The sequence below is a fragment of the Phoenix dactylifera genome, chromosome 8 (genome assembly GCF_009389715.1).
Source record: "Phoenix dactylifera cultivar Barhee BC4 chromosome 8, palm_55x_up_171113_PBpolish2nd_filt_p, whole genome shotgun sequence".
Classification (NCBI taxonomy): domain Eukaryota; kingdom Viridiplantae; phylum Streptophyta; class Magnoliopsida; order Arecales; family Arecaceae; genus Phoenix; species Phoenix dactylifera.
Genome location: NC_052399.1, coordinates 9,101,877 through 9,124,775, shown reverse-complemented (window position 1 = coordinate 9,124,775; position 22,899 = coordinate 9,101,877). Strand labels below are relative to the sequence as shown.

The 22,899-nt window shown below is 39.0% G+C and overlaps 2 protein-coding genes and 2 non-coding genes across 7 annotated transcripts; 1 reads left to right on the top strand and 3 right to left on the bottom strand.

Annotated features, from left to right (window-relative positions):
- Positions 1-199: 199 nt before the first annotated feature.
- On the bottom strand, positions 200-6,816 carry LOC103705558. The gene is made up of 7 exons (XM_008789319.3): positions 6,441-6,816; positions 6,072-6,157; positions 4,415-4,561; positions 4,197-4,305; positions 1,469-1,592; positions 799-1,069; positions 200-580 (listed from the first exon to the last, which is right to left on the bottom strand). The coding sequence occupies exons 1-7, from the start codon at positions 6,571-6,573 to the stop codon at positions 479-481; spliced, it is 972 nt and encodes a 323-aa protein (XP_008787541.1). The 5' UTR covers positions 6,574-6,816; the 3' UTR covers positions 200-478.
- A 1,988-nt stretch (positions 6,817-8,804) lies between these two features.
- Positions 8,805-8,878, bottom strand: TRNAV-CAC. The gene has a single exon. It is a non-coding gene; the product is annotated as a tRNA-Val (tRNA).
- A 1,030-nt stretch (positions 8,879-9,908) lies between these two features.
- LOC113462612 lies at positions 9,909-10,105 on the top strand. The gene has a single exon (XR_003385371.1). It is a non-coding gene; the product is annotated as a U2 spliceosomal RNA (small nuclear RNA).
- An 8,756-nt stretch (positions 10,106-18,861) lies between these two features.
- On the bottom strand, positions 18,862-22,255 carry LOC103705557 (zinc finger BED domain-containing protein RICESLEEPER 2-like). Of its 4 annotated transcripts, XM_039128870.1 has the most exons (5): positions 21,682-22,255; positions 19,811-20,241; positions 19,681-19,726; positions 19,390-19,507; positions 18,862-19,192 (listed from the first exon to the last, which is right to left on the bottom strand). In XM_039128870.1, exons 2-5 carry the CDS (start codon positions 20,216-20,218, stop codon positions 19,156-19,158), a joined length of 609 nt encoding a protein of 202 aa, XP_038984798.1. In that variant the 5' UTR covers positions 20,219-20,241; positions 21,682-22,255; the 3' UTR covers positions 18,862-19,155. The 4 variants fall into 4 exon arrangements, 3 of the variants coding, with proteins under 3 accessions (XP_038984798.1, XP_038984796.1, XP_038984797.1); XM_039128868.1 differs by having other exon boundaries at positions 19,811-22,255; XM_039128869.1 differs by having other exon boundaries at positions 18,901-19,172; positions 19,811-22,255.
- Between the last annotated feature and the right edge of the window lie 644 nt (positions 22,256-22,899).

Sequence of the window (22,899 nt, the reverse complement as noted above, 5' to 3'; positions counted from 1 at the left end):
GCCAAGCAATCAAAGACTCCGGTCTGATCATGTTTGATATGTTCCCAGTAGTGGAACTATAATTATGCTATGAGTCTCTCACCGTTTATGTCAGATAAATCAGAAATGGCACCGAGTCCAATCACGAGGTCGAGGCATTAACATAGTCATACTTGCCCCCAATTTCCTAAAGCAGTAGATCCAAAGCCATCTGAGAGGGTACAATGAAGACAGCTCCACGTATGCTTTACTCAATAAAAAGTAGGAACATCCTGTGATCGTAACATTAAAGATGCTGCCATGGCATGGCGGACTGCTGTGTCTCATCATTTACAAATGGAAAATACACTGTGTATAAAGTGAAGCTTAACTTGAGGGATATGGTAACACAAATTAAATGTCAGAAGAAGAGTGTCCACATAAACACATGGTGCAACCCTCTTGTGCCTTTCCATGTGCATCTCTTAAGCGCAACATGATGTTGAGCTAAAGGATTGAGTTACAGGAGCCCGAGAGACTTTAGCTGCTGAACATGCTCGGGTGGAAGGGGTGGTGGGCACCAGTCCATGCCCTCGCCATCAACATCCTCCACAACATACTCCTGATAATCATTTAAGAGGTGATTAGCTTCATTAAGTGATATCCAGCTGAGATGTTGAACAAATTAATGAAAAAAAAAATAGATCAGATATTTTTTATGTTATGGTTCTATCAAGCAAACAAAGGATCAACTACACCACACATTGATTACATGGAATCATGAATTTGCACCATGGCAAAAGAATAAAAGAAACATGCGACTAAGAAATCAGGACTCACTTTTGTTAGCATTCGTTTAGCTAGTATATGATAATGCCGCTGCCAAATCCGTTGGCCAACCATTGTTGCCACAAGCACGCTATAGAATATGCCAATAATAGTGAATAGCCCAAGCACAATCAATCCCATGATAAACAGCAATGGTAGCCCAGCTTCTCCAGCACCTCCCAAGCATCCACATTCACCTGCTGTACTTGCACAACTTTCAAAACAAGTAGTACAGTCGGTCCACATACAGAGCGTGCCAGGGAGATGGCAATCAGCGCACATTCTGAAAGGAGGGAAAAAAAGAAACTGATGTTATTTAGCATACAAACATTCATCATAAACCAAGATGAAGAGAGAAAGGTGCATATTTGTGTCACAGAGAAAGCGAAAGAGATAGAATTCCTTTTTATTTAATGCTTTAGTTTTTGCTTGTGTCTTAAGCTCGTGTAAAGACTTTGCATTTAAGAGCAAATACGATATTCCAAAATCAGCATGAATCCAAAACTCGATAACGAGAATGTAAACTAAATAAGAACTACACACAGGCTTTAGCAATAAAAAAGAAAAGATTTTATTCCAAAATCAGCATGCACCAAAGGATAAAGCATTACCATGGAAGTCAATATATTGAGAATGCACATCGCATTATTAAGAATTAAATTAAATTAGATGCAGCACTTACCCTGGTTGACAGCAACAGAGACATAATTCTCGACAAGGCTGAGCCAAATCATTGCGTACTCGACGATCATAGCAAGTTATGAAGCATCCAGACAATCCAAGCAAAGCAAAAAATAGTAGGGCCCCTGCAATTGCCCACAATGATAATAAAAAAATCAGCATGAGTGGGAAGAGATATATAATAATAAGATATAATATAACAAAATTGAAGCTTAAGATTCAACACGTGCAAACATCCCAACCACAAGCACAAAATTTTCTCAATCCAAAATTTAAAGATTTCCAAGCTCAAAATGTAAAGAATTAATCCGATCATCAAACACCAATTACAGATGTCGAGATATTTAAGCACATAGGTGTACCCATTATACAATGCATTATGCATGCGTGTGTGCAGCCGTGTGCATGCTTCTTCCATAACGTACATAAATATGGCTCTTCTTTTTATGGCAGCAATCAGAAATTTGGCTCTTTAACTTTAATCACTCTAGATTGTATGTACACCAGCATGCGCATGCCTCTTCCATAATATCCATAAATATGGCTCTTTTTTTTCAGGGGGAAATCAGTAATTTGGCTCTTTCACTTTAATCACTCTAGCCTTTGTGGGATGACAATCACATAGCAGATTTCCAGAACCAGAGGTACAGAGTCCATCCTAGGCTCTTTTATGGACTATGGAAAACAACTACAAGATACTGCACCTATTTTCCATCCCTACCAATGAATTGAAGCACTGGACCACTCCTAAACATTCATACCTCAAATGGAGCATAGCCAGAATTTGACAGAACCATAAAGCTTTTGTTCATGATAGAGAAATGGCCTCAAGTCAAGGGTTGATCACAAAAAGATTTTCAAGGTTAGGGAGACAAGTGAATAATTTTATGCTTAGTTGTTTGGGTGTCATAAGAGACTGAACCAAGTTACTGTTGGTGCAGGGATCTAATTCTCTTAGATTGACTTCGAAAAAGTTCACTGGCCCAGGGATTCTTCCATTCATTCTCCCTCTCTCCCTCCCTCCCTCCCTCCCCCTCTTGATGTGTCAAATTGGTTCATCCTCTTTGCCTGGAGCCTCCTACTAGGCCTCAGTTTCAACTTTTGTTTCTCAACTAAGTCATCAGAAATCCTCTTCTTCGGTTATTTATAACCTTTCCTTAGGTTCATCCCCTCCAGAGTGTTGATGGTCTTTAGCATCCAGAAGCAAAGGTTTTGGTGGATTTTTTTTTTAATAATTTGACCTCATATTGCTGCAATTCACTGTCTAGTTTTGATCCACTTTAGAGGTTCCTTTGATTTCTGTGTGCTTCTTGACCAACTTTGAAGCATTTGTGTTGAAGATTGCCATGTCCAATCAAAATAAGTAACACTCATTTTTACGGTGTTGAATCTGGTTTTTTGGCCATTCTTGCATTGCATGTCCCCAGTCCCCAGTCCCTCATACTACTGCCTGGTGATACTGCACTAGTTTTCAAGTTAAAATGCATTATTTCACTTGCTTTATGCACCAACATTGCCCTTGTTAGCTACTTGCGCATTTGTGTAAGCTATGTGAATGCTATTGGCCAATCGTCTTACAGAATGCCAGGCACCCACCTTTCTGATAATATAGGTAATTCCTACAGTCATGGTAGAGCACAAGGACCCCATCCTATCAAGGTATAAGCAAGGTTCGTCAAGTTCAAGCTTTGTCGACAGCTATCACCTATTGATGTAGGCATTGCAGCATCAATGAAATAAACAGTGATGATGGCTATATACAGCAATGTCATCTGTCAGTAGTTGTTAATGATTATCTTCTCGCTTGTAATGATACTTATGGGTTTTCTCTTACTGCTTGAGTTGCGCAACTTTATAAATCATCAAATTAAACATCTTTATCAATTAGTATAGTTTGTTGTTACCATGTCTGCACCTGCCCAAGTTGCCACTGACATCTACATCAGTACTACCTCAAGCTTTTGTCTTCAATCAGGTCCGACTGTCCAAATATAGCATTAGCATATGCATGTTATATCTTTTGGAACAACAAAGTGCCACACCAATCATCTCACAAAAATGATGGAAGAATCATCCCATCAATCAGTTGGGAAAATACCTCCAGTTTGAAGAGAAAACCATCTCTCAGACAGAGATGTGCAACGATTGTGCTAATGGCTTGTTTGCTATTTATAAGTTGACCACTTATTATACATATGCATATTGCCTATAATTGACGCCTTCTTCTTTCTGCAAGTGTCCCACTCATCCACATCCCCACATTGTTGCTTCATGCGACCCATGATCAGTTTCCTTTTTTTGACATGATAAAACAAGCTATATGGTTATTGATAATCAGGATCCTGACTAAATAATGACATAATATTGTAACTGTTTATATTTACTAATATCAGTGGACAGTCTGCTAGTTCTATAATTCCAACACAAATTCAAAAAAAAAAAAAAAACATAGTGACAAATGAAACATAAAATTCTACCAAATTATAATATGTGTGTGTATTGAGTATTAAGGGAAAAAAGAGAGAGCTGATTAAAGTATATAGCACATATCTCTATTTCATGGGAAACGTAAACAGCATTTCAACAAACATTGCAATTTGTAGGAATTTCAACCATAAACACGCGGTTTAGACTGAAGAGACATTTTGAAGCAAACCATTGTCATTAAAGTAAAATAACCTTTTTTTAAAAAAAAAATATCAAAAGCTCTTCGTGGTCTAAGAATTTACCACATATATAGTAGAAACTAAGTTCACCCTCGAAACCCCAGGCCACACGCAGCCAGTATTGCTGATAGCTATCAACCAGATACACCAGATATGCCAATGAAGAAATTACCTGTGCATGTGAATCAGATGCTCATAAAAGGTGGGCAACAGAAGTGACATTGAAACTACACATATTTTAAAAGCAGCCAAGAATAGATAAAAAATCATCATAAACTTACAAGTTGAACAACTGTAAAGATAAACAATATATCTCTAGTCACAAAGAATCTGAACTTCAAGGTTCTCCATTTCCTGTCTGCATGAACATGAACCCTCAAGTAGTAAGGAGCCTTGCAGGTTGTACAATGGGCAAATGCAAACCCTTCCTGGAGAATATGGATAAATGATTGGAGTCAAGCTGATTTTGACTGAAGATAATCTTGCAGAATTGAAAGAAACAAATATTTAAAGGAATCCACATCTATAAATTTGAGGTGGAGTGTCTTTAGAAGAGCGTCACTGACCTTTTAAACTGCCAAGCCTTAAATTTGTTTTCAGTCTTCTCTTCTGACCAATCTTTATAACCGAATTTGAATTTTGTTCTCTTATTTCTCTAAGACTTCAACCAGACTCAATTCTACTATCATTAATTCTAAAGCTTGAATCTAAATCAGCAACTCGGCATCCATTTCCCTATCAGATTTCTCTTTTCCAAGTGCCAAACTGAATATTGACATTCTTAAGTCTCTTCACGCATGGTCTATAAATGTTATTTTCCACATCCATCTCTACTCACCATTTGACCATTTTCATGAACCCCAGCCATATTTAAAATATAATAAATAACCAACAACCCATCAGTATTTAATTTCACCAACACAAATAGGATACAGTTATAGGCAGGTCTGGAAAGCACTTAGTACACCAGAGGAGAGTGCCTTTGACTTCAGATATAAGGAGCAGGACAGTCTCGGTCATGCATAGGCTCATCCCTAGAGATGTTATTGGTCCATGGCAGATCAGATACTTATTTGCTCATCAGAAATACAAAGGATTAAACAATACATAGTAATGTGAGTCCAAAAATGTTTGAATAACATTACCAAACTGCATTATAAATTTCAGGCATATGGAAGAGATTGATGGAAATAAATCATTATTGCCATTGTATCATGGGGTAGGAGCCCTTTTCCAAATCAATGGGGAAGGATTTACAAATAATTCCTTTTCACCAACTGCAATTATATGCTACCTACTCTCTCAATGAGCAATATATAATCCTTTCTTATATGCTCAAGTAAAATAATTCAGGGCCTCCCTTCATCTTTCTTGGACAGATGACAAAATTCTCACCTTAACTGGCAAATCCTCATATCTCTGTTGCGCAAATCATGACATCCTTATCAAGTTCTCTATCACACCACGTTGAATTGTTCAATTTATCCACATCCTCTGATGTTCTCCTTTTGAAATCTCTCCTTCGCAATTTTATAATGCATACATCTTAAGTTTTTCCATTGTTTCAATGCCTACCTTAACTAACTTCATAGAGAAAACTACAAATTCCCCCGTGCCAAATGCCTTGTACCTTGGCTTTTGAGTCAAAATTTTCATCAAAACCCAAACATTTATTTTTTCCTCATCCAGAACAAATATTAGACCGAACCTTCCATGGCCTTGGCTTCTATGGCATGAGTCGTAGTTATGCAATGGTACGGCTAAACATGACCTCAGGTTAAATCTCTAAATTTAGTATCAAAACACCAAAATTAAACCCAAATACAAAAATGGGTAGGGTTTTTCCCTATACTGCTCTGCATGATGAACATAATTACTTAAAGCGTGCAAGCTTAATCATATAACCGCACAAACTGCATCAGATAAACAGCAACTTACCCTCACAGCCCGCCAGTGGTCCAGACATTCCCGATGAACATACTTGGAAGTTCCCTTGCACTTGCAAGGAGCTATGAAATCCCTTCCTGAGAACCCAAAAACAAACAACTCGGTCGCTTATTCTACCACTTAAAAGGAAAAACAAATATTGTTTTGCGTGAAAAAAATCCACCTTTTCCTCCTTTTTACTGTAAATTTTGGAAGATCGAACCGATCCTAGAACTAAATTTACTCAAATTTCCTCTCCATTTCCACAATTTTCATCAAATGGAGTCGAAATTGGAGTGAGATTTACGGAAACGATAATTCCAGAAAATTCAGGAAATTAGTTGAGGAATTAAGAGGGGAAAGGTGAGCGAGAAGGGTCACCATCGGTCTCGAGGCAGATCCGGCACTGTAATTGCTCCCCTTGGCCGGCTTCGAGGTCGATCTCACCGGGCTCCAGCACCGGACCAGGGGCGATCAGCGGGGAGGAGCTCCCCGGATCCACCTTGCTCGTCATCTCGAGCTCAGCGACAAGGACAAGTTACGGAGACGGAGCGAGAGAAAGAGAGGAATGGAAGGAGATGCCGTCGGATCAAAGAGAGAGAGGAGGAAGAGAAGAGGAGGAGAGAAAACTCATGGAATAAAGCCCTAGAATTCTCCTCCCAAGCTCGCTCTCTCTCCCTCTCGCTCCGAGCTTCCCTTGTCGAAGGGGAGGAGGGGGTTTACTTTTATTTCTCCGCCCTCTCTCTATCTCTCTCTAATCGTTAGTGAGCTCTCGCTTTGAAGAAGAAGATAAAAATTATATGCGAGGAGTCGATCTGCCGTCCACGTTGCGGGGCCTACTAAATGAACGGCGCCCAAAGGGAGAAATGCTGGCTTTTTCTCTTTACCGCATAGAGGTAGCTATGCGCGTGTTCGGAGGAATATGTTGTCGCATAAGTCTGAGGGCCGATAATTAAATACTTCTTTTCTAATCTTTATCATGAAATTTTTGATAATTCCACGCTCCGCGTTTTGAAATAACTGCCATCCCACCGCGTTCCTTCCCTCAAATTCTCTTTCCTTCCCCTTATAACTTTCTATAGCTTATGGTTTTGGAGCGATTTGATTGTCTCGCTTTATAAGTTATGGTTCTTTACTGTGTCAAACTCCTTACCTGAGGTATGAGGGTTGTGAGGTAATATCAATTTGGTTTAGGGTCCTTATTTGATTGAATATTTGAAAAATTATGATAATTTACTCTACTAAATAAAAAATGAATTTTCTTGCGAAATTGGTTTGTCTCGTTTCTAAAATATAAATAATATAGTTCTACGAGATTTTCTTGATGGCATCGCCCTGAGTTGCACCACCAAGGAAGAGACAATAGTTGTGCCTCTATCACGTTATGGTTTTATTAAGATTTCCAAATGAAGATTTAATGGTTATATACCATTGCTCTACTTTTTTTTTCTCCTTCCAATACATTTAAAACATATATAATATATTATATTTAATTCCAATGAATATTATAATTTTGGAGCTTTTGGTTGGTGGAACCCCCATCTGCCTTGTCCAGTGTAAAGGATTATTCATTTGAATATTGATAACCACCATCCAACATTTTATATATGATTTTCATTATTTTGAATAATAAATCTATTGTTTTCTGTGTTCTAGTTTCACTTACTCTTTTTGATCGTGATATCTTGAATTAGGATCATTATTTCATATAAATTTGTTTATGTCGCATGCTACTTTCCACCATTCATATTTTCGAAAAAAGGAAATGGATAGATTTTTTAAACTTAGTAAATTATGGATGCTAGAATCCATTCTGTCTCTTGCATATGAAAAACAATCCATACTACTATATAAAAAATAATCTGTACCCCATGTTGAAACAACTTTTGCTTGACAATACCCATTTATTGAGAATATATGCTAAGAGAACTCCGATTCATTATTATGACTACTACGATTCTTAATTTTACTAAATCAAGAATGGATTAATTTTTAAAAAAATGATTGGCCTAATTTCTAAAATATGAATAATAGGAGTGTTTCGAGCTTTCCATATAATTGCTTATTTAACTGCATCACAACACGAGTGCACTAATTCTACCTCTTGCCCTTCCAAACATTCAAACATAAATTATATAATTATATTCATAATTATATTATCATTTGAAATGGATAAATCTATATTTTAGTAGCTATGGGGTAGTGGAATCTGCATCTCTCCTGACTATTTTAAAAATGCTATTAATTAACATGCATAGCAATCATTGCCATCTGGTGTTTTTGGATGTAATTCTCATTATTGGATGTAATTATTAAATCTGCTATAGTATAATTTTTACTGATTTCAATATTTTGATCATAGTTAAATTATGATTCTTATGCAATATAAATTTATTTTTTATCATTTATTACTTTCTACAATGCACTATAACAAGTATTGTAGGAAAAAAATTGAGGGAAGAAAATGATATGACATTCTTTTTTTCAGTTAGTTGAAAATAAAATGATATTTATAAAAAAATATTTCCTGCACCATCATTAGTATTACCGCACAAGTTTGACAGTTAAATTTTCGACAGTTAAATTAGGATTCTTGTTTTAAAAAGAATCACCTGTCATATTCTACTGCACACAATGATTAGCATCGAAAACTATAAAAATTTAAGTAAAAAATAAAAGAATATTTAGAAAATACTATAAAACTAGAATAAACTAAATAGATTTTGTTTAAAACAAAATTTTGTTTGTCTGAGCCCGGGTTCGAACCGGGGACCTCTAGTGTGTGAGACTAGCGTGATAACCGACTACACTACCCAGACCACACCAGGAGACTTATTGAACGTCTTTATAAAATATATTTCTATCCAATAAGACACCCGATCATATCACTTGCATCACGGACATGGCGTGTTTTTGGACCCAAAAGTAAGGCCATGTTACTGACAACTATGGTTTGGATCGCCTATACAATAAACTAGTATAAGTTAAAAATTAGTTATGGTTTGCATATTATTTTCAAAATGTGTGATTAATGATGAGGGGTAGCTATTTGATCTGGCATCTGCGTCGACATTTATACCCTAACATCACCAACTATGTAGAGAATCAACTGCTTGTAGAAATTGAAATTTTGTATAATTATGTGGTTCGAGAGATGCGAGCAAGATGAGGAGAGTAAATTCATACATTGCTGGTGACTATTTTTTGGTCATCATGATTACCGTTTGACTAATTGCGGGGATCCATTGGGTTAACGAAGTGGAATTGGATATACCATGAGCAAGACTAGATGATAAATCAAACCTAGTAAAGAGTTGGAGGGTTTAGTTGTGGAGATCCGTATGTCTCCTGCAATTTGATATAGAAGAAATGTATTGTAATTTATCCTTGAATAGTACTCCTTTTCCTTTCTTAGATACAATAATAATTATTTTGGTTAGAAATTAGTTTTTTCAAGCAAAGAACCTGGGCTGTGTGAAGATGAGGCATGCTGACCTAATCTAGAAGTTTAGATTTAAACATGATTTTGGCTAAGTCAGGTTAGGTTGGCTAAGGTGTTGGTTTAAACAAGACTTTAAAATGTAAAAATATGTATTAATTGTAAAAATTAATGTCATAGCTCATAGTTAATCTTATTTTCTTGTTTTATCTCATCTACAATTCTATTATAATCGTTATAGTGGTTTATTCCAATGACTCTTATTTTTCTTACCAAACGAATGCCCACGTGCCCCTTGTGATTCATAAACCATGATAGGAGCCATTAGTATATAGTCCCACATCGGCTGCATGCAACATGCGGGTAAAGGGGTCTCAGTATAAAAGGCGGTGGGAGCGACTTAGCAAATCATACCTTTCTCGGCCTTTTGGCTAAGATCAAGTGTAGTATCTGTTCTTATCAGTTTAATATCTGATACGTGGGTCATCGACCCACCATGATATTAAATTAATTTTTTGTGGGGGAGAGCCCACCGCAGTGGCTTGCCACTGGGGCTCTCGCGCGTCGCCCATGCGTTGCACTACTGCACGGGCCTGGCGCACCCCAACCAAATCTCAATTACAAATGTTATCCACTTCTGCGACAGGCCGAGTCCAACCGGTACTAGAGTTCAGAGGGCCTGCCTTCCACTTTCTCGTCGCTTTTGTTTGTATTTTTTTAATAAGTTTATTCAGAGCTGGATACGGTGCATATATTTAAAAAAATTCCGACGGGAAATTGTTTTTCAAAAAGCATACGGAAATATCATGGAACTTCTTTATGCTTTCCATCTCTATTTTCATGAACAACTTCGGAGACGCTCCTTCTTCTCTGTTGTCTTTTATTTCTACGGACATGGCAGGCTGTACTCATGTTAGATCTATATGAATGAGTAGCCGTTTTTTACCAAAAAAAAAAAAAAAAAAAAAACTTCGGAGTTGAGGTCAAACCGGATTCCGCAAGCACATCCCATCCGGTGATTTCCTCCCTATAAGCCTCCTCGGTGACTTGTGGAAAATTTTCACCAAAATCCTTGCAAATAGAGGATGTCCTTGTTAATTATAAATAATAACATACTAAGATTTAAAATCACAATAATACAATATTCAAGTTTGAGAGATATACCTGTGGAAGACATATTGAATACGTTCTTTAATCACCTGGAATAATAGCAGTTGGATCTTCCCTTCCTTGCTCCTCACAAAAGATAGCCGTCAATGGGGCAAGCTATCAACCATATGGAGAGGAGAGAGGAACCTAGCCTATATATAGAAAACATAGATGAGCCTTCTCATTAAAGGCTCCAAAATCCTAATTGGGTTTTCTGGCCTACATACCAAAATTACCACAATAAATAGGACTCAATCTTATACATCCAAGGTGCACAAAAACCCATAAAACAAAATGATCGCACATCATATTGGGCTTAACCATAGTACCATTCTGAGCCATACGTATAACCCGTTTTATAAAACAAAAATACGCAATCAGTGTAAGCCCATATTTTGAAATTATTCTAACATTCTCTCACTTGGGCGAACACGGACTGCCATATTAATTTTAAAAAAAAACTTTGTTTTGAAAACGACTCTCGGGTTAGACTACAAAAGTGGCCACACATATAGCTCAAATGATAATCACCTTGGATACATGATCCGGTCCAACAAGAACATCAACATTGAACATGGAAGTCGTTACACCATTTAATCGATGTATGATCGACCCCTCCACAGCTAAAAATGCTAACATCCTTATTGACATGGATCCCCATCCTCCAACCAATGTGGTAGTATGTAGTATAAACTTAGCACCAAAATGTGATCAAAGGTGTGCTAATTCATATCGGTCCTCATAAATGCTTCAAAAGAAGCCACATGTCTCAAAAGAGACTCACATCATGTCTTTATGCATTATATCTCGAGATCAAAATGATATCATAATAAAAGACATATGTGAAATGCATGCTCAAGCATAATTATAATTTCTGTGCACAAAATACAGAATTATAAATAGAAAGATAAATATTATTATTATTGGAAGAGGCTGTATCCGAAGCATATGGGTTGCCTACGTACCCCGTAAAGGGGATCAAGCCAAAACGTAGTTCTTTTACATAAATAACTTCCACTAACCAAAAATATCAAAGGTTTCCACAATGCCCATATTAGCAATATGGTGTCTTAAAGACTTTCATTGCGAGTCCCTTAGTCAATAGGTCTGCAATCATTGCTCCCACCAGCCATAATAAAAACATAGCCTGAAGTTGACTTCAGATCATCTTGACATCCTGCAAAATCAGAATCTGAGTAGCCCACCACCTCAAGATGATCTGTACGCTGAAAGGTAAGCATATAATCTTCAGTCTTTTTCAAATATCTCATAACTTTCTCAGCTGCTTTCCAATGCTCTTGTCCTGGATTCGATTGAAATCTACTACGGACGCTTACTGCATAGGCTATATCAGGTCTAGTGCAAACTTGAGCATACATCAGGCTCCCTACATCACTTGCATAGGGTATGTTTTTCCAAGATTCTCTTTCAAGTTCATTTCTTGGACACTAGGCTTTGCTAAACTTATCCTCTTTTACTATAGGTATATCACCGGATGCACAGTTTTGCATATTGATCCTCTCTAGGATGCGTCGTATGTATGTCTTCTGTGAAAGTTCCAACAAACCATGGCCTCTTTCACGCTGTATCTCAATACCAAGTATAAAAGAAGCTTCCCCAAGATCTTTCATTTCAAAATTAGCAGATAATATTTTCTTTATCTCATTAAGTAACCCTAAGTCACTACTAGCAAGTAAAATATCATCCACATACAAAACAAGAAAAATAAATTTTCTCCTACTGATCTTGAGATAAATGCATTGGTCCACTTTATTTTCAACAAATCCAAGAGAAGTCACAACTTCATCAAATTTCAAACACTATTATCGGGATGCTTGCTTGAGCCTGTGTATGGATTTGTTCAACTTACACACCAAATTTTTCTTTTCCTCTATGACAAAACTTTTAGGTTGCCTCATGTAAACTTCTTCACAGAGATATCAATTTAAAAATGCTGTCTTAACATTCATTTGATGAAGCTCCAAATTATAGTGTGCTATAAGTGCCATGATAATTCTAAAAGAGTCCTTCGATGAAACCGGTGAAAAAGTCTCATTATAGTCAATGCCCTCTCACTGAGTGAACCCTTTGGCAACCAGCCTAGCTTTTTGTCATTCAACATCCCCTTTTGAGTCTAACTTGGATTTGTAAACCCATTTGCAACCTATAGCCTTAATATGTGGTGGAAGTTTAACAAGTTCCCAAACTCTATTTCTCTTCATAGAAAATATTTCATCTTCCATGGCATTCAGCCATTTATCTGAGTCAGGTCTTGTTAATGCTTCATTAAAAGAGACAGGATTAATATTGTGTCCAATATTAAAATCACTCTCCAGTAAGTAAACAATATAATCATTAGGCAAGGCAGACCTTCTTTCCCTTTGTGATCTCCTAACTTATAGTTCATAAACTGACTCAACTGTAGTTGGAGGAGGAATGTGAAGCTCTTCTTGATGCCCAGGTTCTTCATTAATTGTTGCAATCGGCTGAGAAATAACTCTTTCTTCTACAATGAGAATTGGAGCCACAACTTGATCCGGTACAGCAAAAGTTTTCTTTAACACAGAACTCTTACTATTACTAACATCATTTTCTAAAAATTTCACCGTAATGAACTCAACAATTCTGGTGCTACGATTAGGACAATAGAACTTATAGCCTTTTTGTCTATCTGGATACCCAATGAAAAAACCTGGTGTGGATTTAGGGTCTAATTTCTTTTCAGAAGGATTATAAATCCTAACCTCAGTTGGGCAGCCCCAAACTCTAAAATGGGCTAAACTGGGTTTACGACATGTCCACAATTCAAAACGAGTTTTCTCAATAGTTTTACTAGGAACCCTTTTCAGAATGTACATGACAGATTTCAATGTTTCACCCCATAAGAATTCTGGTAAATTTGTTCTACTAATCATACTCCTAACTTTATCCTTCAGAGTCCGATCACGCTTTTCAGAAATACCATTTTGCTCAGCTGTTTCTGGCATTGTGTATTGAGGAACTATCCCACATTCTTGTAAAAATCTCACAAAATAACCCATGTTCTGACCGGATTCGTCATACTTACCATAGTATTCACCACAACGGTTAGATTTCACAATTTTAATACTCTTCCCACATTGCTTTTCTATTTCCATTTTAAATATCTTGAATTTCTCAGGAGCGAGAGATTTATCATTAATCAAGTAAACATAACCATAACACGAGAAAACATTAATGAAGGTTATGAAGTATTTATTCTCACATATAGTAGAAGGTAACGGTCTACTAATATCGGAGTGAATAAGATCCAAAAGACAATCGCTCCTAGTAGATCCCTTTCTTGTAGTTTTTGGTCAACTTTTTCCTTATACAATCTATTCAAGTGTCAAAATCCAAAAAAACAGAGAGGGCATAATCTCAGCTTTCATCAATCTCTCCATTCGCTCCCTTAAAATGTGCCCTAAATGCTTATGCCACAATATAGAAGAACTTCTTACCAGCCAATATGGAAAGCCAGCAGAATGGCATTGTATAATATAAGCAATTAAGTTTTTTTTTTTTTTTTGTTTCTAATGATTAGATGCTAGGGTCGTTACCACTATTAGTTGTTGTAATTATTAGGGTTGGGCAGTCTCCCTTTGATTACCAAGACTAATCAAATTCCCTCTAGAAGTTGGTGACTGCAGAGGTTTCATTGCAACAACCGCACCCTTCTAAGCTAAAATCCCAAAACAAAAGGGTATCCAAAGGATTACAAAAAAGGCCCTTTTACCATGCAGTAGTAGTAATCATATCAGTCTTAATTCTCTCCTTATGATGTACATATCACTAGCTGAAGGGTCTTGTTCATCCATTCATTTCCATTTATGCATCCGTAATAATAAGATGACACAGATATAGAAGAGGTATAGGTTATAGGACTCATATAGTACATCCATGCCATTCTTACTCACAGCAGATGGTGGGTCATTGAGCTGCACCCTTCAGTTCATGTCATGAACTAGAGAGACTCCGGACTGGTGAAGGTTGTTTTGGTAATCTAACGTTGGGCATGTTAAAAAAACATTCTTTCTTTGTGAGCACTCTAAAGTTCTACTTGACCCAACGCTAGGGACAACCGAGTAAGGCCCATGCTTGAGGAAATAGGACACCAGTGTGCGGTATCCAGTATTCAATGTTCAACGTATGTCACCTACTCAATCTGTCCACTAGCAAGCCTTAACAAGTAGCAAAGGGATGGGTGCCATTCTTCCTCATCCAGCATTCTGCATGGGAACTTTTCTTCTTGCCTTCAGCATTTTCTTAATGTTGCCAGAGCTTCCAGCAGGCACTACAAGGCATTTTAAGTTTGATGCATGTGATGTAACTAGTTTCAATTGGAGATTGGTGAGCTATAGTTAGGATGGTGCTATCTCGTTTCCATCTTACATAATTATTTTAAGTCAAGGTTTCAATAGCAGACAATTGGCTTGAAAGGGAAGAGGCATTCAAAACTGCGGAAACAACATATTTTATTTAATATCATGCAAATATGATGCATGCAATCAATGGATGATAACATATCTATCTAATCAACTTGGGCTATTAATTAGATAGTTCGTAATCAACTTGAAAAACATAAAAGTCTAATTACGGTAAGAGCCTTGGTGCATCATTGTAAAGTCACTTTTGGGCTAACAATACAACACGTTATAAGGTATTCTTAAGATATATCATGAAGCCAATTAACAAAGTCACATCAACTTTCGAAACACCGTCGCCTTTAGGCAGAAGAATGATTCTAGGCGAATGCAATCCCATTAATCACTTCATGTCATTTTTCTAAATCATCATACACAATAACACCTTCGGACAAGATATTGCATGCAATAATCTAGAAAAATGTAATGCTACCTTTTTTTTTTTGAGAAAATCAGATAAATATCAGTGAGTGTGCCACTTTGGTGGCTACCACCCACTTCAATTTCAAAATATTCTCTTAATGGGAAAATAAGGATAGTCTTTATGCCCAACAAATTTTAATCACAAAATGATAGTTATGTGACAAAATCATAACCATTAAACATGCTATAATCATAATCAAAATCACATGTGATTTAATCAAAAAATGTTAATCACAAAATTCAAGACATATATCGCAGCAAGATATGTCCAAAATTTAACACTTCAATAATTAATATGCATGAGGGCCTAATTCAAATTATTCAGTATTTAAACAATAATTAAATGGGTTGCTAACTCTTAGCTCCAGGCCCAAAATCCATTATGGTCCATTAAATAAAATTGGGCTGGTTATATAAAAGAGCCCAACTTGCAATTATGACGTATTCAGATTTAGCTAAGTAGGCCCAAGCCCGATCAAAAAGGAAAAATCCTAAACCTATTTTTTTTATTTTCCTTTTCTCTATCTTCTTCCTCTAACCGCCGCCTCCCCTGTTTTTTTTTTTTTGTTTGTTTGGGAAGCAGCCCGTGGCTGCTACCCATTGCTGCCCCATGGTGGCAGCCTGCGGCTGCCACCCATGGCCGCCACCCACGCCGGCCACTGCGAGTGGCCGGCGACGCTCCCCGGGCCGCCGCGACGCCCCACAGCCGGCCGTGGGGTGGCTCGGGACACGCCTCGGCCTGCAGCGAAGGCGGCGTCCACCTGCTGTGGCGCCGTGGGTCGGCCGTCCGCCTGCGGTGGTGGCGGGCGAGCTGCCTTGGCCTCCTTCCGCCGGCCGTCGCACGGCACAGAGGCGTCGGCCAGCGGAGAGGAAGGCCCTCATTTTTTTTTTATTTTAAAGCAACCTGTGGCTGCTTTCCATGGCGGCCACCATGCCGGCCACCACCCGTGGGCGGCGACCCCCATCTCCAGGTCGTCGCGATGCCACGAGGTGCGTGGCCGGCCCATGGAGTCGCCAAGCTCGGCCGTGAGGTGGCTGGGCTCGGGGGGTCGGGCGTTCCCCCGCGGCGGAAACGCGGGAGCCACCTTAGCTTCCTTCCGCCGCCTCGCACGGCGCAGAGGCGCCAGTCGGCGGCGACGAAGATCCCATGCCATCCTTCATCTTCTTCTTCCTTCCCATGAACAGAGGATTTGTAAAACAGGCAAAGGATTTGCAAAACGGAAAGAAGATAGAGGATGTCTGCGGGAGAAGGAAAAACACAGAGTTTTTTTTTTTTAATAATCCGAAAATCATATACAATCATATTTCATGCAAATCTAAAATAAAATAAAATCAGATATTTGATTATCAATGAGAGTTCAATTTATGCAGAAGATCCATTCACCAATGCATAAAATTAATCCATAAATCCAGATAAAATAATAATTATATATGAAGAATTCTAATCCTAGAATGGAGGATCTGATACCAATTGTTAATCATAAATAATAACATGTTAAGATTTAGAATCATAATAATACAGTATTCAAGTTTAAGAGATATACCTGCGGAAGACATATTGAATACGTTCTTCAATCATCTGGAATAATAGTAGCTGGATCTTCCCTTCCTTGCTCCTCACAAAAGATAGTCGTCAATGGGGCAAGCTATCAACCATATGGAGAGGAGAGGGGGACCTAGCCTATATATAGGAAACATAGAGGAGCCTTCCCATTAAAGGCTCCAAAATTCTAATTGGATTTTCTGGCCTACATACCAAAATTACCACAATAAATAGGACTCAATCCTATACATCCAAGGTGCACCAAAATACATAAAACAAAATGATCACACATCATATTGGGCTTAACCATAGTACCATTCTGAGCCATACGTATAACCCGTTTTATAAAACAAAAATACGCAATCAGTGTAAGCCCATATTTTGAAATTATTCTAATAGTCCTACCACTGGAAATGTCGATGTCCATGGACAATGGGCATTCATTAAACAAAGAGTGATTTTTCTGGGAGAGTGTTTGTTGCTCACGAGCTTGTTCACGAATCTCAGCGGGGGGAAAGCATTATTGTTTGACTTGATTTACTCTTTGAACCAGAACTCCATTCTGGATTCTTTCACAGCTAGATGATATCCTGCCCGTAGCAGAGCTATACGTTGCGGCAGAAGTCTTTACACAGGACGATCCCTTATCATTCTCATTGCTGCTGATACTTTTTGTAACAACCCAGGATCTCACCCCAAATGGCTAGCCAGAAGGTATTATTTGGGTTACTTAATCCTGTATAAGTACCCAAGATCTACCCAGCGAATAATCGATGTGGGACTAAATACACGCATGCACGGATCCTCACATACTCCCCTGGTTCAAGCCATCCTCGTCAGGCTAAGGGTTCAAATCTATTCAAATCTAATTACAAACACCACGATTGGCCCGTGGTCAGCCCCAATGGATCCGTACTGCAGTGTCCCTTAGTTCACATAGGTTATGGGCCGGGTTCGCTCTGATATCATTTGTAACAACCCAGGATCTCACCCAAAATGACTAATCGAAAGGTATTATCTGGGTTCCTTGATCCTGTATAAGTACCCAAGATCTACCCAGCGAATAACCGATGTGGAACTAAACACACGCCCGTACAGGTCCTCACACTTTGTCCGGTATACTCCACAAAGCTCATAATTTTGGATTGAATGGAGAGTTTGGGACGGATTTCTCTTGGTTGGCCTATCAAATGCCTGGACGATGCTGGTATCTCAAGGCAAATCTGGCTTTCATGGCAGCACTTAGAATTATTTTGCATGCTTCTTATCTCTGCTCAGATTCAAGCTTAATTTCCATTTCAGAGATGATTCCCATCCACCTATCTCCTGAGTACCATAGCTGCGCTAACATTCTTGGCTGTAGGTTGAAAAATCCCCCTTCACATATCTTGGAACTCCGATTGGTAACAAGAAGCTTCTTGAGACAGATTGGGCAGATATTCTTGAAAAAGATAGAACGTAGGCTATGGTGGAGGACATGGTATGCTATATTTAGGCCTGTTAACAAGCCGAGCCGAGCCCGAGCCTGGCTCGGCTCGTTTTACAGAAGCTTGGGCTCAGGCTCGGGCTTGGTACTGAGCTTTGTATTGGGCTCGAGCTCGGGCTTGCTTAGCAAAGCAAAGGCTTGAGCTTGAGCAATTACGAGCTCAAGCCCTCGGGCTCGATACGAGCTCGGTCTCGGGCTCGATAAGAGGGATCCAATATATCTTTTTTGTGTAAATTTTTTTTATTATGATCCAATATACGTCGGCGCTGTAGGATTTGAACCACCGGGGATTCTGGTGTTAATGGATTTTAGGAACATTGTAAGCATAAAAGTATGTCTCTGTGCACACTTACCAATCATCAGCGGCAACAAGTTCACGGGCAGGCTTTTCACCACCTGGTGTTTTTACAGTTGCATGGTTTACATTAGGGTACTGAGTGGAAGAATGATTTCCCCAAATGATTACATTCTTAACATCACTGACTTGAATGTTTAATCTCTCAGCAATCTGGCCCAGTGCCCTGTTGTGATGTAGTCGTGTCAAGCAAGTTATATTTTTTTCAGGGATGGATGGAGCAAACTCTTTCAAAATCAGAGCATTCGTATTTGCAGGATTAGCCACAACTAGCACCTGCAGGACAAAATTGTAAACTTTGGAAAAAGACAGAATCAGATCATGGATATATATAAATAAGTAATCCACACTGAAACAGCAAGAACTGTACAAGTAACAAGTTCTCTGAACTAAACTGTGCTGTGCTGCAATTTTTAAATATTATTAAACATCCACACATTTACAGAAAAGAGATGAATAACTAGATAGCAGGTGCATATGTGATGTTTCACACCTTACAGTTTGCAGCTGCATACTTTTCGGAGTGCATTCTGAGCAAGAATATGACGCACATGCACTTGTGCAACGTAGAAGTTTTATGACACCTTGCACAAAGGCAATGACAATCAAACCTGCATTAACCACATCCAAGCACAAAGGCAATGACAATCAAAAAGAATTTAAATGGTCTAAGTGAAACCCCAACAAACTAAAAAACATCCCATACAAATCAAGTTCTATAAAAGAGTTCCAGAAACACAATAAATATAATAAATCTCAAGTTCTCAAGTAGTCTAGTTTAGACCAGTTTTTGTAGACTCTTTGTTCCATCGCATAAACTCTTCATCAACCTATAAATTAAACAAGAAATTAGAAATTATAAATTGGAAAACTAACTACTAAAAGATATATTAAATACTATAAATGATACTTACATTTGATGACTGCACCAATCCAAGCTCATGACGCAACCATTCTCCAGTACAAATCAAAGCTTGTACAGTCTCAGGCTTCAAAGAGCTACGATATTGATCAAGCACTCTACCTCCAATTGCCATTAGTAAGTTACAGTCTCCCCAATACTTCTCAATTTTTTCATACATTCTTCGAGCCATGCGCATGACAAAATCTCTAGTATCGAAGGACATATCATTTAATTTCTTCTTCACTCTCCAAATTTCTTTAAGGAATAAATTTGAAATTGGATATTGACGTCCTGAGAACACTTCTGTGGCTTCATTAAAAACTTCTAAAAATTTTGAAACTTCTGTAGCTCGTATCCAGTCCTCCTCGGATGGCAACCATTTATAGTTAGAGTCTCTTTCCTTGTACACTGGAAACATCGGTTTGAACTCCAGTGCTGACTCTAGCATTTCATATGTTGAGTTCCATCAAGTAGACACATCAAGTTGAAGAATTTTAGAGGTTGACAATTTCAATTGTTTAACAATTTCATTAAACTTGTGAAGTTGTGAAGGAGACATCTTCAGATATTCCACACTTTCGCGGATATTCTCAATTATATCCCGTATTTCTGCTAAACCATCTTGTATCATTAGGTTCAAAACATGTGCACAATAGCGAACATGAAATATTTTTTCATTGAAGTAAAGCTTTCCTTTGATTGCAAAATTTTCCCTCAAGACCTTGACTACTGTGTCATTCGAGATGCATTGTCTAACATAATAGTGAAAACTTTATCTTCAATCCCCCATTCAGTTAGACACTGAAGAATACAATCAGCAATAGTAATTCCGGTGTGGGGAGGTGCCAAGCTACAAAAATTTAAAATTCTCTTTTGCAACTTCCATTCAGAATCTAAGAAATGTCCAGTGAGGCAAATATACCCTATTGTTTGATTTGAAGTCCATAGATCAGTCGTTAAGCTAATTCTATCAACATTTCTTAACATTGACCTCAACTTTTGCTTCTCAATTGCAAATATTTTCATGCAGTCATTCCTCAAAGTAACCCACTTTATTAGCTCAAATTTTGGATTAAGAGCCTTACAGAATAAAACAAAGAACTGATGTTCCACTATTCTAAAAGGATACTGATGCACTATAAACATCTTTGTAAGAATTTCTCTTATCTTGTCTTTATCATACTTGTAAGTTGCTAGCATTGCATGACCTTGAGTAACCTCAAACGACAATAAGCTTTGTTTTAACTCTTTGTCTTTGCTAGACTTAGAAAGTTTTCGAGGCATGCAAGCGTTTAAATGTCTTTTAAGATGAGTTGTGGCACCCCCCCTCTTCCATGCCGATTTAGCATTACAATAATTGTATTTTGCCTTTGTGTTGCCATCTACTGTTACAATATCAAATTTAGTCCACACTTCAGATCTTTTCCTCTTGTTTGGGTCATCCTAAGATTGTTCTGTACCCATATCTTTCATTTCATCCATTGCATCATCTTTATGAATAATATTTTCCAATTCAATAAGTTCATTTTTACTATAAGCTGTAGAGGCATGTTGATCAAATTCAGGTTGGCCATTTGACATTTCTTGAAAAATATAAACAACCAATCAAATTACATATTTAGTACATAAGCTTGCCATACAAAACCTAGTCAAGGATAAAACAAAACCAATCAAATTTAGACGCCAATTAATTTAAACACTTGAAAGCTTAACATTCAGCCCTCCTCCCAAACATGTTTTGATAAAGAAATAATAATAACAATAATAACAGAAACAATAAATAAAAGAAAGAGAAATGATGGAAAAACTCAAAACAATAGAGGAGCTGAGGAGTGATGAGCAAAGAGATGATGGACGTTGAGGAAAGAAGAAGGAACTCACCAGCAAGTCGGGGTCAGAGGTCAGCGCCGCAGCAAGTCGGGGTCGGGGGTTGGGGAAGGTCCGGGAGGAGCAAGTCAAGGGGTCAAGTTGTCGAGGTCCAGATGGGTCTTGTAGTGTGGTGTGGGGGTTTGGAGGGGAAGGGGTGAGGGGTTCGGAGGAGAGGGAGGGCCGGAGGGGTTTGGAGGGCGAGAGGGCTTTGGAGGGAGGCAGGGGTGAAGGGGGGTTTGAAGGGTGTGGGGGGTTTCGGTGGTGCTGTCTGTGGAGTCGGGCTTCATGGCCAGCGGCGCAGCGTGCGGGCGAAGGGAGGCGGAACGCGGCGGGGTCGGGGGGCGTCGGGCGGTGGTGAAAGGAGGAGGCAGAGGGGCTTCAGCGTTCGAACTACCGAAGTGCTTCACCTTCACGGCTTGTTGGTCCTTTGAAGGCAACGGGGGCAGACCAACAGAGCTGGTTGGAGCCTTGGAGGTGGAGGATTGGCCGCAAAATGGAGAAGGAGCTACGCCGCAGCAAGTCGGGGAAGGGGATCGACTGATCGGGATTCGGAAGAGGGCTGGGAGTGGGAGACTAGGGCAACTGGCCACCTGGGGCGGTGCTGCGGTGGGGCCTGGGCAAATGGTCAATTGGGAGGGGGCTGGGCTGGGCCTGGCCGGCCGGCTGGGAGACTTCACAATTCAGACTAGAGCTCCTTTGGGCTGGGCCGCTGGCCGACTGGGAGACTAGAGCTCGTTTGGGCTCGTGAGCTGCTCGGGCTCGGGCTCGGGCTCGGGCTCGGGCTCGGGTGTAAACGGGCCTTATGTTGGGCTCGGGCTCGGGCTCGTTTGACTAACGAGTCGAGCCCGAGCCGGGCTTTTACCGAGCCAGGCCCGAGCCGAGCCCGAGCAGCTCGGCTCATTAACAGACCTAGCTATATTGTACTGATTAGAATGGCATGGAGCGTACCATACTTTATTAGTTCGATACCGATATATAGTGCATGAGATATAGTTATAGAGTGGTACTAGTACGACACCCGGTATTGTCTTTGCTCCCTCTATAATTTAATCAGATATTACCAAATTTCCAATCAGTTGGATCGATCACCTTAGAGATCCAACAAGGATGGCCAGTTATTTTTGAAATCCACCTATTGTTTCCTAAACCATGGGGGTACTCTTTGCAAGTCCCTCTAAAGGTCAAAATTTTCTGAGAGATTCTATCCAAAAAGAGGGTGCTCATTGAGTG